This window comes from Sipha flava, unplaced genomic scaffold (genome assembly GCF_003268045.1).
Source record: "Sipha flava isolate LNK unplaced genomic scaffold, YSA_version1 262_pilon_pilon, whole genome shotgun sequence".
NCBI classification, from domain to species: Eukaryota; Metazoa; Arthropoda; class Insecta; order Hemiptera; family Aphididae; genus Sipha; species Sipha flava.
The window spans coordinates 373,959-392,255 of record NW_020272924.1 but is presented as its reverse complement, the minus strand read 5'-3'; the positions used below and the strand labels follow the sequence as shown (position 1 = coordinate 392,255).

At 30.0% G+C, this 18,297-nt stretch overlaps 1 protein-coding gene across 3 annotated transcripts in view; it reads left to right on the top strand.

Annotated features, from left to right (window-relative positions):
- The window catches only part of LOC112685018 (myelin regulatory factor-like protein), a 54,490-nt gene that overhangs the window by 12,805 nt on the left and 23,388 nt on the right, over positions 1-18,297 (top strand). For 2 of the 3 annotated variants that reach the window (XM_025556772.1, XM_025556770.1), the window contains exons 1-3: positions 1,832-2,279; positions 10,394-10,710; positions 15,921-16,017. In XM_025556772.1, the coding sequence (XP_025412557.1) occupies positions 10,470-10,710; positions 15,921-16,017 (338 nt within the window). In that variant the 5' untranslated portion in view covers positions 1,832-2,279; positions 10,394-10,469. Of the gene's footprint in view, positions 1-1,831; positions 2,280-10,393; positions 10,711-15,920; positions 16,018-18,297 lie in introns of those variants that run through there. The other variant, XM_025556771.1, reaches the window with a different exon arrangement.

Sequence of the window (18,297 nt, the reverse complement as noted above, 5' to 3'; positions counted from 1 at the left end):
ACCAGTACCGTATTTTTTTGTTAATATAAACCCAAACCATGATAAATATAAAAATACATGAAAATCTTTGACCTTTGCTTTTATTATAATATTAAGTACCTAATTAAAAATTAAATTAATGTTATGACGATTAGACGATGTGCATTGTACAGCGTGCGTTGTATAGACATAGGTAGTAGGTAGATTTCCTAAATAATAGGCCTAATAACTATTAATTAAAATAAAAATTTCGTAGTTATTACTAAATTATTATGCTTTCTTTTATGTTCGTGGAATGGATCAATTGAATACCGATGCGGTAATGCTTCTCCGATGAACAAATAAAATAAAATAAAACAATTTTAGACATTCACATTTCACAGTATTATTTGTATATTGTTTCTTCAACAGTGAACAACGTTTATTTTTATAATTTCCTGTCTGGAGGAAAATAATATTAATAACCAATAATACATGAAGAGTGAAATGACCGTATTTCATAAAGTAATTTCAAAAAATACGAACAAAATATTATATTTATAAATAATTAGAAATAAATTGAAAAAAAAAATAATATTTTTAATCCAGACCAAATAACAAACAACCGAACCAGACCACATCAGTGATATTAAAAATATATTATGATTAAACCAAACCTAACTCATTATATGACTTCTCAGGTCCGAACACACCTAAACCAATAATATAAAAGCATGTGACCGGACCGTACCTAACCCGATCCCGGTCCGGGTTTTTTTTGGTCCGGCCTGGGTTGACCCGAGCTCCGGCTGATCTCTAGTGTCCACCATGCACACATTCATTTTGTGGCCTACTCGTCTTTTCGTGTTTCTCATTTTGGTGCCGAATAGTTTCAGTTGGAGCAGCGGTTCCCTAACTGCGCTCCGCGGAGTCCCTAAGAATTCCACAATTGTATATTATATCAAGGACTCTGTTCGTTTTAACATCAAAAATTTAATAATATAACAATTATTGATCGTTATTGTATTTGTATTAATCTTTACCAAATCGGTTATAATGGACAAACAGAATAAGAGATTAAATGTTATTTGAAATATATTGGAAATTTATGATCTAAACGAATTCTATATTTTGCTGTTGACATTTTTAACTAATAAAATATGTTTAGAGTGCTGAAATCCAAGCAATAAAAACTTTATATATAATAGATATAAACCAGCAAAAAATAATTATGAGCCAAATTATTATTGATATTATCACTATGCGGTATAATATTAATTAGATAAAATTAAACAATTCGAATAAAGCAAAACAATAAAAATTATAATTATTCAATTATAGAACCACGCAATGTGTACCGCAACATATAATCACGGGTCGGTAACGATAACGATAGTAATCATAATCGTTGTTTGAATACAACAAGAGGCTCTTCTAAAGAGTGCACGTGTCAGGGTTGCACGACGGGGGTAAAAGGGGGAAAGGAGTGGATGATATAAGGAGAAGGAGTAGAAAGCCGAGGTTAGAGTCCTTCGATGCGCCATATCCTCGTACACATGATTAACAATGATAACGTAAAATATAACATTACAATACGCGCGTACATGAGTTATTGTATACTTGTACGTACATGCGCAATTTGTGTGCACATGAATGCGACGGGTGGACGGGCGCCTAGGTGCGTGTGCCGCGTACACGTGTATACGTATGTGTGTGTGTACTATGCTACGCAAACGGTTGGTAAAAAAAAAAAAAAAAAATAATGAAATAAACAACTGAAATCGGTTGATAGGGCGGCGTGCAGTGTTTTGCGTATACGACGGAATCAGGTAGGGGCGGATTCTTCGTTATCGAACGATACGCGTAACGACGGGCCCGTCGCGTGAACGTTCGTCTGTTCGTCGTCAAATGTTCCGCGTCCATCCGTGCTCGCGCTTCGCGACGCGTTCGTCGTAGATCCCATCACCACCCGCCGTAGTTTGTTATTGACATTGTTCGGTGTGTCGTCATTGCTTGCTGCTGTTGTTGTTGTTACGCGTTTGGGGTCGTACTCGTTCAACGGACCGACACGATGGCGATGGAGCAACGTGTGTCGTACGAGCGCGCGCGTCGCGTCCGACTCGTCTGAACGAGCCACCGGTGAAAAGTTACGGCGCGCCCCGGACCGACCGCGGAATCGCATCTTCGGTCTTCGCGGTCGTCCCCGCTCCGGTTCTTGTCACGCAACGGACCACCGACGCAACTCTCCTGCAGACCGGTCCCGTCTGTTTTGGCAGACGCGCCGAGATCATCGCGGTGTGGACGTGTGTGCGCAGTGCACGGTAAGAGCAATCAGTCGCATTTATCATTTGGAACGCGCGTCGTCTTTACCGGTGTGTCGCGAGCGGATCGTTATCGCGCACGATCACCGACACGTCGACGGCGGATCGGGTCGGCGCAACGCGATATTCGTTCCCCGGAGATGTGCTCCGGTCGGCCGTACCGCGGTTATGCAAGCTGAACGCGACCGCGGTATCTCCGCCGTGGAGGTTGTCGTGTCCGCGACAGCGATGAGCGTTCGCGGGCCCGCGTGTTTAAGTCTCGCGGCCGCACCGAGCGTTCACAACGGCCATGCTGTTACTTTCGGTGTCGTCGTCGAACCGCGTAGGTACACGCGGTTTTCAATGTTATCGTCGTCGCGTACCGTTCGCATACGACAGCTTCGTTATTTCCAGTTCATTTAATTTGGACGTCGATTGCGTCCGTATTGCGCTCGTGATGCTCTGCTCCCGGTGGCATCGTTCCTGTGAGACAGGTGTCCGGGCCGTTGACGGAAACAACATGTTAGAAATCACGTCGTTCGCTCACTCGCCCCTTCGACGGTACCCGGGTTAAATCAGGGGCGTCCTCAGAGGGGAAAGGGCTTTCCCTAACGGGAAGGGCGAATAGCCTTTTTTCTTTAAATTTCTGTTATCTATTACATATACGCGTATACGCGTATACGCGTGTATACGCGCGGGATACTTTACAGCGTTTGCACAATAATACGATCTTATTGTACGTACAGAGCTATTATTCGGTTCTAACCAGACTATGTTTTATAAATGTCTACTAGGTGTCACTATGACCAAAGAGTTGAAAACTTAAGACACAATCTGTTTCTACTAAAGATGAACTTTCTTCTTATAGTTTTCAGCTCGCATAAAAATTTACATGTTGTACTCAAAATTACAAATTACTCAATAATTTAATAGTTGATACAGTTTTAAAATTTAGAACAATTAGAAATAATTATTTTGATGTTGATTGAAAACAATGTTTCGTTCGAGTTGGGCTTAATTTCCACCTAACGATCTTTGATTGGTCTCATACGTTTTGAGCAGGTTTTCATCAACAATACATTTCATCTCTGAGGATTTTGAATGCGTGTACCTATACTACACCCACCAGTCACTTTTTGGCGAGTCCATAATTTTTCACACATCACGTACTGTTCGGATTCGATTTATATTCCATGGCCACTCGGAGAGTGCATAACTCGCAATTTATTGACAGAATATCAAATTATATTGTTGTCGGCGAGTACGGATTGTATATTGGTACTAGATAGAGTGCTATAAGGTAGTCCGTAAATCCGTACAACTTCTGATGGGTTACAACGTTATAGACGTGCGTCATTTCGCGTTCACATTTCAACCGTATTACATAGGTATCAGGTTTTCGCACACAGCATACGGCCGTATACACTTGTACGTACAAGCGAAATGGATGAGTTGTTGTCGGCGAAAGTCGTACTTTTTCAAAAAAAGTGCATTACAAAGATGCATACATTAACAACGAATACACCATTGTCCAGTGTCATCGTATACGTTTGAATATTTTAAGTACGCCTGTGCAGCTCAGGACTACACCATTATTTTCTTCGACATCCCGGTAGACAAGTTAGGTTAGGTTAACTGGGCCGAGACCACAGGGTACCTCCCGTACCGAGAATACGCTACCGGACCCGGGCTTCGTTATAGGTATGACTTGTCCTTGCGCGCGCGAGGTAAAAAATAAGGAATTCGTGAACACCGATTGGAATTTTCGTGTATCTATCACTCTTGCCGCCGAACAGTCGCCTTTCACCGGTCTCTGATTGGAATGTATATCTATGTACATATTTTGTTTACATTATTTCATTGTCGTCGTGGAGGTGCAGTGGTATCGGGCGTGTGACGACGTATGTGTACCTCACCCCTTGCGGCCTGCCCACGAAAAAATACGAACCGTTTAATGACCAAACGTGTTTGTTATCGATGATGATAAACGGGCGCATCTATGGCAACGGGTTATGATGTTACACGACTGCCGACATACGCACCCGCACTTCGGCGATGTATTCTACGTGTATAATATATATTTTTTATGCAGGTATACGTTAATATGCGATGTACGCACGCGAGGCGAATCGCTCAAAACGATTAATTTTACGCTGCGAGGCGAGTTTTTTGCGCGGAGTAACGTGGGCGGAAACACATGTCGACATGTACAACACGGTAATACGAATATCCTGGTTAAGATTTTCTTTTTTTACGAAACCTCGTTATAATATCGTTACTGTTCTGTCCTCGCGGTAGTTATAATTTATGTGAAACCACAAAACGTATTCGTTTCGATTACACGTCGTCGATGACGATATGTATCGCACGACTAATATCTACATGTATCGACACAACGTAAGTCCATTTTTTTCATCTAAAACGTCATTTTCTTTATTACCAAATACACGTTGTGGTGATTTGTGGAAACTTTTGAAATTTTTGTTTATAAAAACACCAAAAACACCAAAAATATTTTGTCGTGAGTTCTAAATTACACAAGGGGTGAAGTCACATATCGTATACATACTCGTACATGTATTACAATATGTTAGTCCACCGCTGTTGAAATAGTGGTCGGCTAACGTATAATCGGTCGGGAAAACACTTTTCTTCGCTATTTCAGTAAAGTTCTGCATTCGTGATATGCGTTACTTTACCTGCGATGTTCCAGATAATATTATCATGTAAGAGTACGTCTTAAGCCGTCGTTTATGTACGCATGTACCGTTTGTTGTGATCCGTTTGAAACGATGTGGACGTTTATCGTTTACTTTTTTTTTTGCATTTGCCTCGACTATTTTCCGAGACTTTTGGACTTTTTCGCAAAAATATCCATACAAAACTGTTTGTCTCTGATAAACCGCTTACGGTTGGTTGAACTCTAATAATATTTCCGCAAATTAACTCATGTTTTTGTAAAATATAGTATATATTTGCCTTAAATATAATTGCCTTTGTATATATTAATCATTAATAAAAATTAAGAGAATTGAATGGTTTGGGAATGTATGGAGAGCTGATAATGATATCATAAGAAAAGTACTAACGGAAACCATACATAAGTTAAGACCACAAATGAGTCGGAAAGATGCGGCGGAGAAAGATATCAAAATGTCGAGAAGAAGTGTGTTAGTTGATCTGGCATTGAGCAGGGAAATATTGAGATGATTGCTTGTCAGCTCAGGTCCTACAGGGACTGTTAATTAAGATAAAAAAGAAGAAGAAAATATAATTACACGACGAGCGTTCCTCAAAGATTATTAACCGAACAAAACATTTCCAACGATAAAAAAGTTTTATTTTATTTATACCTAAGAATTATAAACAGAATTTGAATATTTGCAACACTCTGTGTAGGAGGTATCGCAAATCCTCATGGGACATAACGCTGTCTAGTTTATCGTCACTATTAACCATTTATCTTTGTCGTTTTATTGATTTATTCTAAATACACTTTATTATGTTAGTGTCCTTTATCATGAACTAAAATTATATTCATTAGCAAACGGTTTATTAATATATTATGTGTTATATTATTTTTTTATTTTTTTTTTATTAGCTATTAGTATACATGTGTTATATTATATTATGAGCAGTTTAAAAAGTAAAAAGTTTTTTTTATATGTTTTTAGAAGCACAATAGCCAATTGAGATGTTAGTATGACGATTATAATATACAAGCCATTAACTGTTTATTATTTATTGTGAACAAATCAGAAAATTTTAGATACCAATATTTTGATTGAAGTTTTAATAAAACTATGGAAACAATATTCTAATAAAACTTCTAAGAAAAAACATAAAAGTTCATCGTAAAAAATATAAACGAAAATAAATTTTTATGTAAGCCTATACAGAGGGTAGGAGAGATTTTAAATGTTATATTAACAATTTTTTTTATGAAATGTGTATTTTTAAAAATTATTATTGTTTAAGTACATATTTTAAAATATTTTCTTATGTTCTGATCAATACAAATTATCGTATAATTACATCTTACAAGTCATTTTTTTTTTACTTATTCGTATGACAAAGTTACTTTTTCTGCCCGATGTATAATTGAATAATATACACTCCTCGGAGCCCTCGTTTGATATATATTTGTTATTCGAATAATAAATAATATAGACAATATTGAAAATTATTCGACTGTTAAAAGTCCTCGGATCCTGGTTTTGATCAAAATTTAAAATGTCGATAAGTTAAAGGTTTTTTTTTAATACTTTTGTGTGCTTACATCTATTGAAAATACGGATTTTAATGTTATTAAAATGTAAATAATTGCGTATTAAACGTGCATTGAATAATCTTAATTTTTTTTGATAGAAACCGTCAGTAAACAGTATTTTAAAATATATAATATTATGCAAAGGGATATTTGTTCTATTTAGCGATTTTGGAAACAAATATAATTTTACATCGTTTTATGTAATATCTGATGAAGCCCATGTTTGTTCAAAATAAATTGAACTGTATACATATATTATGTTTTTTAATAATATGTGCTATTATGTTATACATATTTATTGTTCACAAACGCTTTATAAATAAATGTAATACGCTCACTGACGTTAAAATGCTCACTATACAATAATCCTGTCAAGTCCTGCAGCAAACCGTTCTAATAAACTAGTGCCGTTTTTAATTATTTTCTACGTGTAATTTAATTGGATACGTCGAATGTGAGATGAAAATTATGGTTCGACACTTGGCTGTAATATATTTTTAATGAAGTTTATTAATCTCATACGGAATCAAATTAGAATGTGGGTGTTCAGAATCCACTTAGAGTGATTAAAACTCTCACGGACGAGTATTGAATGCTATTCGAACAATTTTTTATTTCGAACACGTGAGAAAACGGTAGCTTTATTTATATTAAAAATGTGTTTTATTTCTTTAAATATGTATTGGCAGTCTTAACACAAACGTACATCAATCAATGTATAATATGCCGTCGGTTATTATTATGAGTAATTAAAATGAAAGAGATGAATTATTATTCGAAATATAAACGATCACCAACTGTATACATTATATTAATTATTATTAATATATGTATAACTTATGTGGCTGGATTGAATAACAACAACAATAATAATAATAATAATAATAATGTTCATACTAGTTTATGGTTTATATGATGTTAAATGAGCTGACGGTATTATTACCAAGCACAAAGTTGCTCTCTGAAGTTTTCACTCTATCAACAAATATCTCGTATTATAAACGGAATTTATTGTTTTTGATTAATGTTAATATCATTATCTGCAACGATGAAATGACGAAACTATTTGACTTATAACTTTCAAAAGACATATCTACCAAAAAAGTTTTTTGTACGTATTCGCATTAGACAATATATGGTAGTGAGCAATAAAACTTATATCACGAAATCATAATATTAGTATTATAAAAGTTTTCATATGTATTTTATTTTTTCTTCTTCAAATCTAAATAATACAATCAATAAATAAAAATGAAAAGCCATAAGTCAAGCGTCATGAATATATATATATATATATATATAGGCACATAAAGATTCGTGCAAAACCTTTTAAAACTGTTATGGTTGTAAGGCATCGCACAAAATATGTTTTTTCTATTTTTATTATCATTATTTATTTCACAGGCTGCACGCAGTGCAAGAGGGTAATATTTTAATATGAATAATTTCAATTTATATTTTTGGTTCAGATATAAACCTTTTATTTGCTTAATTTTTGACGTAAATTATCAGCATGCTATTTACTGTAGCAAAATAATTGAGTTCCGGATTTAAATATTAAGTGGAAATTTTGAAAATGTTGAACAAAGTTCGTGATTAAATTATAAAAATGCGTTTTTAGTTGATTTTTTCGGGATAACAATAATTGATTTTTAAATGTATTTACATATGGCTCAATTAATACACGAATATACTTTCTCGGTTAAATCCTTCACGTGAGATTAAGATGTAATATGGATCGAAATAAATTGTAATTTTTAATATAATCGTTTTGTTATACTGTAAAAAGTTAATTTATATAAATAGATAACTTAAGTAGTTTTGAGTACAAATATACAATTGAAATGGATAAATGTTGTACGACTTATGTGTGATAACGATTTCTATATAATTAACTTTACTTGATTGATGAAGAAATAAACTCCATGAATTAAAAAAAAATAATAATGCAATACTAAGTAAACTTATCTCGCAAAAATTAATTTTTTCGGGTCGGAATAAATAACCTGATTATTTATTAATTATGGAGAGTGGCTGAGATGTATCGTTTTAAGTTATCATTATTTTTTATTACATAATATGTTTGAAAATTGTTCGCTCACATTTACTTAAATTTGTTTTATTACCTATGAAGGGAGCTTCCGTAATAGATCGAAATATTTTATAACGAATATTTGTTTTTTTAGTTATTTTTCTTAATATCTCCGACAAATTGTTTAGCAAGTACCTGAGTTCATATTTTTCTGTCATTTATAACTTTCAATTTACAAACGGGAGAACCATTTTGATTGTATTTCATGTTATAATGATTCGATTTGTAATGGTGTGTTCAAATCGTTTTTTGAATATCATTGGATGTGTTGTTTAAAGAATTTTAAACAACAATTAGCCACCTGAAAAATACCTTCCTAATAGTTTTTTTTATAAGTATTCTATTAGTTTGATCAGTTATTGTTTGTTAGTTAGAGCATACGCAGGTATAAAAATCTAGAAGACGGGATATTCAAATCACCATTCTATTGTGTATGTAATACCGCAACGGGGATATTTTATTTTTTTTTTAATTTACGAAACACTATAATTTTTCAATTGAAGAGTGGCTAAACTAATATATTATATTTTCGGAGTATTTAAAATACTTTCGTGTGGTGTTCAAAATATTTTGTTGTTTATACCCGTATACCCTTCAAAATTATATTGTAAATGCATACGTTGACGTTGCTTAAGTAATGCGTGTTATGATAACTTAAAAATATATACCACTAACAAAAAAATAAAGTAATACAAATATTACATGGAAAAAAGTAAATTTTAATTTTAATTTTTTTTTTTTTTTATATGCGAACTGAACATGATTTTTAGACAATTATATTAAGTCATACTTAAAATATGCCAATGAGATATGTCTGTCATATTATATTAAATATATTTTTAGTGATAGTTTTACTGCAAGTATTTATTCTGTTCATGTAATTTACATTTCGATAATTATACAGTTTTTTATGAATTTTTTTCGGTGTACCGGACGAAATCGTAATACGCTGTTTCTCATTGAAACAAAATTGTAAACAGTGCATAATTTAACTGCAGTGTCGTTTTGAGTTTTATTTGAGGCATTCGGATTGAACCAAATATGCTTTGCTTTACCGTGTGTAGTTTTAGCTTTCTCTAAATGAAATCAATAAATATTGTTATGATTAAAAGAAGAAAAAAATTTATTTTACTTAATTTAATCACGTGATAAATAGTAGTAGTAGCTGAATTATAAGTAATAATGAAAAAAAAAAATAATAATATTTACAAATGATTCTTATGATTCTATATATTCTATATACATAATTAAAATTATTCTCTTAACCTTATGTATATAAAAGAACAGGTATTTTTTTTATGTTTCGATTTTTTGATAATACCATTTAACATTTTTCCAATTTTTATTCACAGAATTGTCCTAATAACACTCTTTTGCGTGTCACCACGTTGCCTAATTTTTATTTTTTTTGTCTTAGGGGAGGGAGAAGGGTATCGTATTTTTATATTCCAATTCTGTGACGACATTATTTAACATTTTTCCTATCTTGCTCCTCTCTCCTCTGACTAAAATAATGAAAAATCAGTTGACGTGATGATATTTAGGAAGGTATTTGGAACAACTAAGTGAAAAAAAATTTGGAAAAATTTTAAATAGTGTCGTTACAAAATGGAAACACAAAAAAGGCCTGTTCTTTTATATATATATAAGGATATTCATATAAAATATTGTATTTATAACATCTGTTATTAAAGCATTCCAAATTGGTTAAATTTGTTTATTTCGTGTCATCAATTATTGCATAAATACAATTTCATTCCGGTCGGTTTTCAGATGTCTATTGGCCAAACCGTATGCTGTTCTTCAATTCTAGTTTTAACCGGTCAGTGATCTGAAAATTGTAATCAATATGGAGTACACGTGGACGTTGGTGTCCAACACTGATGATCAAGGTTTAGGCAGTGAAACAAGTTTGTTGAATTGTAATGTTCAAGGACCACACCCTGGTCAAATATTAATACTCTCGAACGAGTCCAATACCCAAGCCATACCGAATCAAACTTTACCCGATATCACAAGTACTTCGGATAAAGATTATGGCGCTAACCGGATGCACATAAATGATCCAAGGAAACTTCATCTCATGAACAGTAAGTTCGAACTTCATTTATTTATTCAATCGAATTTAATACGCTATTTTATAGTTGTTAACAATCATTTTAAACGATAGACAAATGGCTGTAGTCAATTTGCACCAAAATTGACCCAAAAAATATACATGTGTAGTTTGCACCAAAATGTTTGAAATGCGATTGTAATTTGAACTAAAATTAAAATGTATTATTTTTTCGATAGTAACTCGATAGTACCAACGTACAAGTTTCTTTACATCGATATATAAGAAGCTAATAATACAGAATTTTAGGTTTTAGATTCTGAGCCGTTATTGAAGTTATTTACACCGAGGTTTATACAGTACTTCAGTATTGATCTCAAAGGTACCTTATAAGAATAGTCAATAATTTAAGGCAAAAAAATTTTAGGTAAAAACTATAATTTTAAAACACATAATGCTTTTAAATTATTTGTATACAATATATGGATTTCGATAAACAATATCTATAATCCTAATATAATTTTAATTTAGTTTTTTTTATAAAATAGCTGAGCTTATACAAAAATTGTTTTAGGTTTATATAATTATTATTCTTACTAATATCTTATTATTACGAATATTTATTATCATTGTATTATTACCGTATATATTTATTTGCGACTATCTGCGACGTCTTACAACAGAATGTTCTGTCGAGCGTCCGTTGACGATCACTTATAAAGGCATACGGGTCGCCAACCAAATACCGAGACCCTTTTGTGGTCGGAGTAAATGGATTTTTGTTTTTTTCTTATTTGGTGATATAATGAGAAAATGAGAAGGATTTAAAACAATAACGATTTTAATAAGAAATATAAAAAAATTTAAATATATTATAATAGATGTATAAGTAATTTTTTTTCCTCAAGTGGTGGAGGAAAGCTCGTACGGGCGTAAAACTTCCACCTCAGAATAATGATAATTTCAATACTTGGCCACATGGACCGAAACGGATTACATAATATAATTTATAATTTACTTATATATTTTTAAATATACTTTATACCTCGCGAGGGCCGCCGGGAGAATCTTCCGCGCACCGACTTACAAAATAATAAAAAATAGTAAAATAATAAAGAAAATAATATAACGACCTAACGAATACCGGCTAAGGTAAAATAATAATAATAATAATAATATGGTTCCTTTTTTATATACATTACCGACCAATCGATCAATTGGTCGTCATCCCAGGATGCACCGACATGGTCCGGTTTACTCGCTCATGTTGTGGATGACGGAATAGCTACGCCATTATATTTATTACCATGAAACGGGAAAACTAAACGGTTAGCTTAGTATTTGATTAAAATAATATAAACTGATATATACTATATACATTTATATTTATAACGAGAATACGACCGATAATTGGATGTCAAATGTCAAAATATTACCAGATAAGGCGAAAAATCCAGAAAAATCATTATTGTCATTCGAGTCTGAACGTCGACGAGGACAACGAGGAATAATCGAATATTATAATATCAAATAATAGATTAATAATCGAATTATCATTATGGTGCAAATTACATACACTACTTTCGACTACCTGAAGTGATGCAAATTACATATCTTTAATTTGGTGCAAATTACAAACTCCCGGCCGAATTAATCGACAAAACCGGAAAGGATTAAAATATTGTTTGTTAACTATTATTTTTACTTCATTTTCCATTAGTAGGATAGACGTTGATCACAAAAAAAATGAATCATAAGCCGTTATATGACATACGTGGCCCTTTAATTGTCATGCCTTAAATGTTATAATTCGCATAAAATTTACTATTGAACAAAAAAAGTTGCAATATATCATTATCTTTGAAAAGGCCGTAACATGTTATATGCGTATTGTACCTATATTACAGCACCTGTTGCAAGTTATACGAACTACATTACTCGTTCCTAAACCAACGTCTTTACACGTCTTTGTAAGAAATTTCCGATTTTAGTTCAAGTTGTTTCTACTCGAAATTTAAAAAAATGAACTAATGAATTAAGAGGATGCAAGCCATGATTTTCTTTTTCTTTCTATCACACGCGTAATATAGGAATTTAGACGTTTTCTATTTCCATTTTTTCATTTTTTTTTCATTAAGTTATAATTTTGGGTACAATGCATTTTTATTTTTTGTTTTTAATTTCAAATATATCTAACGAAAATGCTTTATTACAAATTATTTAATATATTTCTGGAATGTGAAATATTTTTTTTATTTTTCTCATTAGTACTATACAGTGAAATATTAGTATTAATTATTATTTTTTTTTTTAAATTTTTTATCTAAATTTATTTTTTATTTTTAAAAAATATTGTTTTTATCCTGATAAAAGAACACAGATGTTTGAGTTAGCAGTTACATGTCATCTAATAACCGTTTATCTTATTACTTTTTAAATTGTAGTATCCGAAAATAATTTGTTTTTTATAATTTTTTTATAAATATCAATTATTGATAAGTAGTCTCAATATATATATATATATAAAAAATGGACTAAAATGTTATCATAGTATAAAATTAAGTATTTTTAATGTTACATATTATGTGTGGGGAATGTAGCCATAATTACTATACGATATGATGTACTTACAATTTATTCACATAAGTACACAACATACTCCATTTCTCTATAAAATGTATTGCCGATTCCATCTTTGGAATGTACTATTAATATATTAATCCAAGAAACCTTGAATAAACTCATAATAATAAGATAGATAAAGTCATGTCACGTATTTGACTTTGGAAATTAATTTTAAAATACCTTAAAGAGAAAACGCGAGTATTGTTATTTTATAAAAATAAACAACCTCATCATAATAAATAATGATAATAATCATAATAATAAATGGTAAATGGAGAACTTCCTATTATTGGAGGTTAGGATACATTCAACCTTTTTGTTTAACAATAAAAAGTACAACAATGGTATAAGCTTGTAAAATGCATCAGCAGAAATTGTTTTGATCGACGATAGCAAAAACCTAGGTACACTCGTGAAAACTATTTGAATATTGACATTTGACGCGATCCGTTTAAGATCATACTTCTGAACAACGTAAAAATTATGTAATGTCATGCTCTAGTCATAAAAGTTATAAACTGTTTGATATAGACGTCCCGATAAATCAGTATATTCACGTGAACAAGAATTAAGTAAAGATTACACACACAAAAATGTAAACATGTTATATAAACATATTTTTAAACCAAAATCGAAAATTGTTGCACTGAATACATTTTAAATTTAGATAGATATCACATGATTATAAGTCCATTATTAAATTATAAATTATAAAAAAATAATTATAAATTACCGATAAGATGTCTTTTATGTTCATTATTTTGTTAATATATTTATTATAATTTCTTAGATAACTATTTATGTATACACTATTTATTATTACATTATCTATTTGATTAAATTTTTTTCTTGTAGTTCTATATATATAAATTAACATTAAATTATTAACGTCGTATATAACATTAATTATTACTATTTACTAATTGTACTTAAACAGTTATACTTAGTGTTATTGATTATCAGACTATTCTAACCTATTTTTATATTTTAGTTGGTGGCCCGATAAATTAACAGACTCATGCGATTAAAATTATAAGTACATATGAAATTTCAAGCTACGAGTCATATAAATTAAACTATAATTTCACGTGAACACGTGAAAACATGTAAACGTAAAATAGGGATCTCTACTTTTTAGCCAAACAAAGTATCTCATCAATTATCACTAATTATTCTGTTTTCGTATAAATATTTTATACATTTATACTATCTAATTTTGGGAATTGCTATTCATATACATTATAATATATTCGAACGTATGTAAAATGATTTTTAATTAAAAAATAATTAAAATATACTCTTAATAGATATTTAAATGTTTGTTTAAAATGAAAAAATCGAAATAGAATAAATTTTTACGGAGTACGATATTTAATGACGTACTTAGTATTTTCCATAATAAATAAATGTTTAAATTATTTATATTTTAATAGGTATTATGTTTAAATTACACATTTAAAAAATATTTTTCTGGATTTAATTAAACAACATTTTTTTTTCTTTTATTGAAATATATTATGTTTACTATGTATATTATATGTAATATAAGCAAATGCATTTGCATAACCATGGTCACTAAACGGTGTTCAGTATGACAAAAATACTATTGTAAATTATAATTTCAATTTGTTTCGCTGGAATTTATTAATATTAGAGATGGGAATTATGACTCACTTTAGTAAATAAATTATTTTACTTCAATTTTTTACTAAAAAATAATAATTTCAACCGAGTGAATAAATATTATATAAATTGTTCAAAATATTAATTTAAATACCTACCAACTGCAGCTGTAGTATAGATGTTTATTAAATATACAAGTTATCGCAGACGCTTCATTCAATTTAAATCAATTTCATATTAAAAAAATAAAATAAAACTGTATTTATTAAATGGAAGCTAGTGGAATATAATAGTTTGGTGTTAACGGTTTAGAGACTTAATATGCTAGTAGATTCGCAATAAATATTGGTTATTTAAAGATATTTTTATTTATTAATAAAATAATAAAAATATAAAAAATTATTCAATGATTTACATATAGAAATAAATAAACAAATGAAGTCTGGAACATTATATTTGTAAAATACGACTGGTTTCGAATTAAAAATTCATTGTCAAGTACATACAATGTCAATAAAATCACGATTAAGAAGTAGTTATACAAATATCTTCTTCTTTCTTCTTTTTCTTCTTCAGCTTAACGGTCCTTGAAGGACCTGAGCTGCCATAAGCAAGCCTCTCCACCTTTCTCTGTTGAATGATAATTCAACTGAAGCATTCATATCCATTAGTTTAATGTCCCTCTCCACAGCATCCTTCCATCTCGTTTTACAAATATATAAATATAAAATATACAGATAATTTATATATATAGAAATAAATAAAATGCTTAGCCTTTATTTTTTCATATTCAGTCGCGATTTTATTGACTTTGTATAAATCTGATGAAGAATTTTTAATTCGAAACCGGTTGTAGTTTACAAATGTAATAATACTCCAGGCTAAGCATTTCTTTATTAATTACCTATGCTGTTTATTTGACTGGTAATGGATATTTGAATTTCAAGTAAAACAATTCGTAAAAATATATTTTTATTTTGTTTGTTTCGTCTATAGCTAGGAGTGATTTTGTTGGCGGTATTGACAACGAAGCATTAGATTTCAGTCATCTGACGGACGAATTCATCCAAAATAATAACACAGAAACTAACCAGTGAGTGCTCATTTTATCATATAGACGAACATTATATTAGCATTGTGTAATATATAATTGTATAATTTATATAATATATTAAGGTAAACTATTTGGACTGTTTTTTGGACTTTGGTGTTTTTTCAAACAAATTGTACATGTACTGCAGACATAATATCATGCGTAACATTATGTAGTGTAACAGTGTCCGATCATATAGTTGAATATTAATACATAATAGTTGTTACAAATATCGAATATATATTATTATAAAGTAGTGTGGTATTCAACTTATCAGTTCAATATTAGCAAGTTGACATACGACTACAATATTATTAAACTGTTGGATCGATTATTCTTATATAAGGTAGCTCGGCAACTATTATAATATCGTTTTCGTGACCCTTATTAATGTGTTTTATAAAAATGTATACTAAAAAATAATTAACCAACAACGAACGAAATATTCGCTAATCATTATTATGTATATACAGTCTTGTAAAATACTCCAGTAATTTGAATAAAAATATTTAGATAAATGCTTTTTATATAATTAAATACGTATTTTAAATAGTTTAAAAAAAATACTTGAGGTATTATTTATAATACTTCCTCAGAGTTTCTGTATTTAAAATCAAATATTATTTTCAAATATTTTTTTTTACATTTTATTTAAATTCTCTCACATTAAATTAAAATAAGAAATTAATTTACCAATTATATATTTATTTTAAGATTTATCAACCATTTATCTGTGCTATATAAAATCAATATTTATATGTGGCATATTTTTAACATTTTTGCGTATAAATCAATTCGAGACAATTATATTTCAAACATAAAAACCTGTGAAAATCCTATTGATAGTCTATAACGTTATGCACTATTATAGGTATAATACTACATTATTCTCTATATCAATAAACAATTTCATAACAAAATTGGAAATTCGTTTTATTTTAATTTTACAATTTCAGTTTAATTATTGCCGATGGCAAGGTTCCCAATCTTTTTTGGGTCCCTAAGACTAAAATAATTTAATCTCGCCTCCCCTTTATAAATAAAACAACATTTGGATTATTAAAATACAAGCAAAATAGTTTTTTTTATTACAAAACATAGTAATAACAGTAATTATTATTATTTAATTTAATGCAAACTATTTTTTTTTTTTTGCGTGTATTAATACAGTAAAACCTCGTTAAGATGGAACTTCGGTAAGACGGAAACCCCGGTATTACGGAATATTTCTTTGGTCCCGTTTCAAATTACATATAATTATTTAACCCCGTCAAAACGGAAACCTCGTTAACACAGAAAAATGTCATGGTCCCAAGCGATTCCGTCTTATTGAGGTCTTACTGTAGATACTTCAAAATTAAAAATCAACGAGGCAACTCCTACCGCATTTCATTTTCAACATTAAGTTTAGATCGTTATTTGGATTTTCAAATGGCAATTACAGAATTTCTCGTTTTACACAAATATGATTTTGCAAATGGTATTAATATACGTTAATGCATTAATACGTATTAATAATTACTGGATATTCATTTTTTATGTTTTTCGAAAATCCTAAAAGTGACAATGCAGAAAATTTAATTTGTAATGAAAAATCAAATGAAGTGTTTGTAAATTAGTATTCCTCTGTAATCGTGAAATTTAACATCAGTTTTTCAGTTAACTGGTATTTAATCCAATTATATATCATTTCTCGTGGAACATATTTTTTAAAATTACTTTTAATAGTTTTCAGTAATTGTTGTCATTGAACTTATTGATAATTTAAGATCATTACTTACTTCAAGAAAATGTTTTAAAAGAGTATGTTTCATATATACATCACAGTTATAATACAAAATTGTATCCTCATGGCATTATTATAGTCTTGATAGTTATAATAATAACAGATTTATCTTACTTATTTCCTAAACAAATGTACAAGTACACAAAGTTCTGAGTCCTGAGACTTATTAGGTATGAGTATATTATTTCCATTAGTATTTTCTAAGGTAAAATAAATCAATTTAAAATAAAATAAATAAGTCAATAAATCATAATATATTTAAAATAAATTAAGTTTTTTATAATAAAAAGCATAATATTACAAGTACATTACAATTACAATTGTATGATGGTAATTAACATATTAATATATACTTGATATTTATCAAATTTACATATTTAAATAAAATTATTTTTTTTATTTTGCTGTATAAAATTACAAATTTCGAAGTAAAACAATTATTTTAACAAATTTACAATGTTAAATGATATTTAATCTTTTTTAACACTATGATA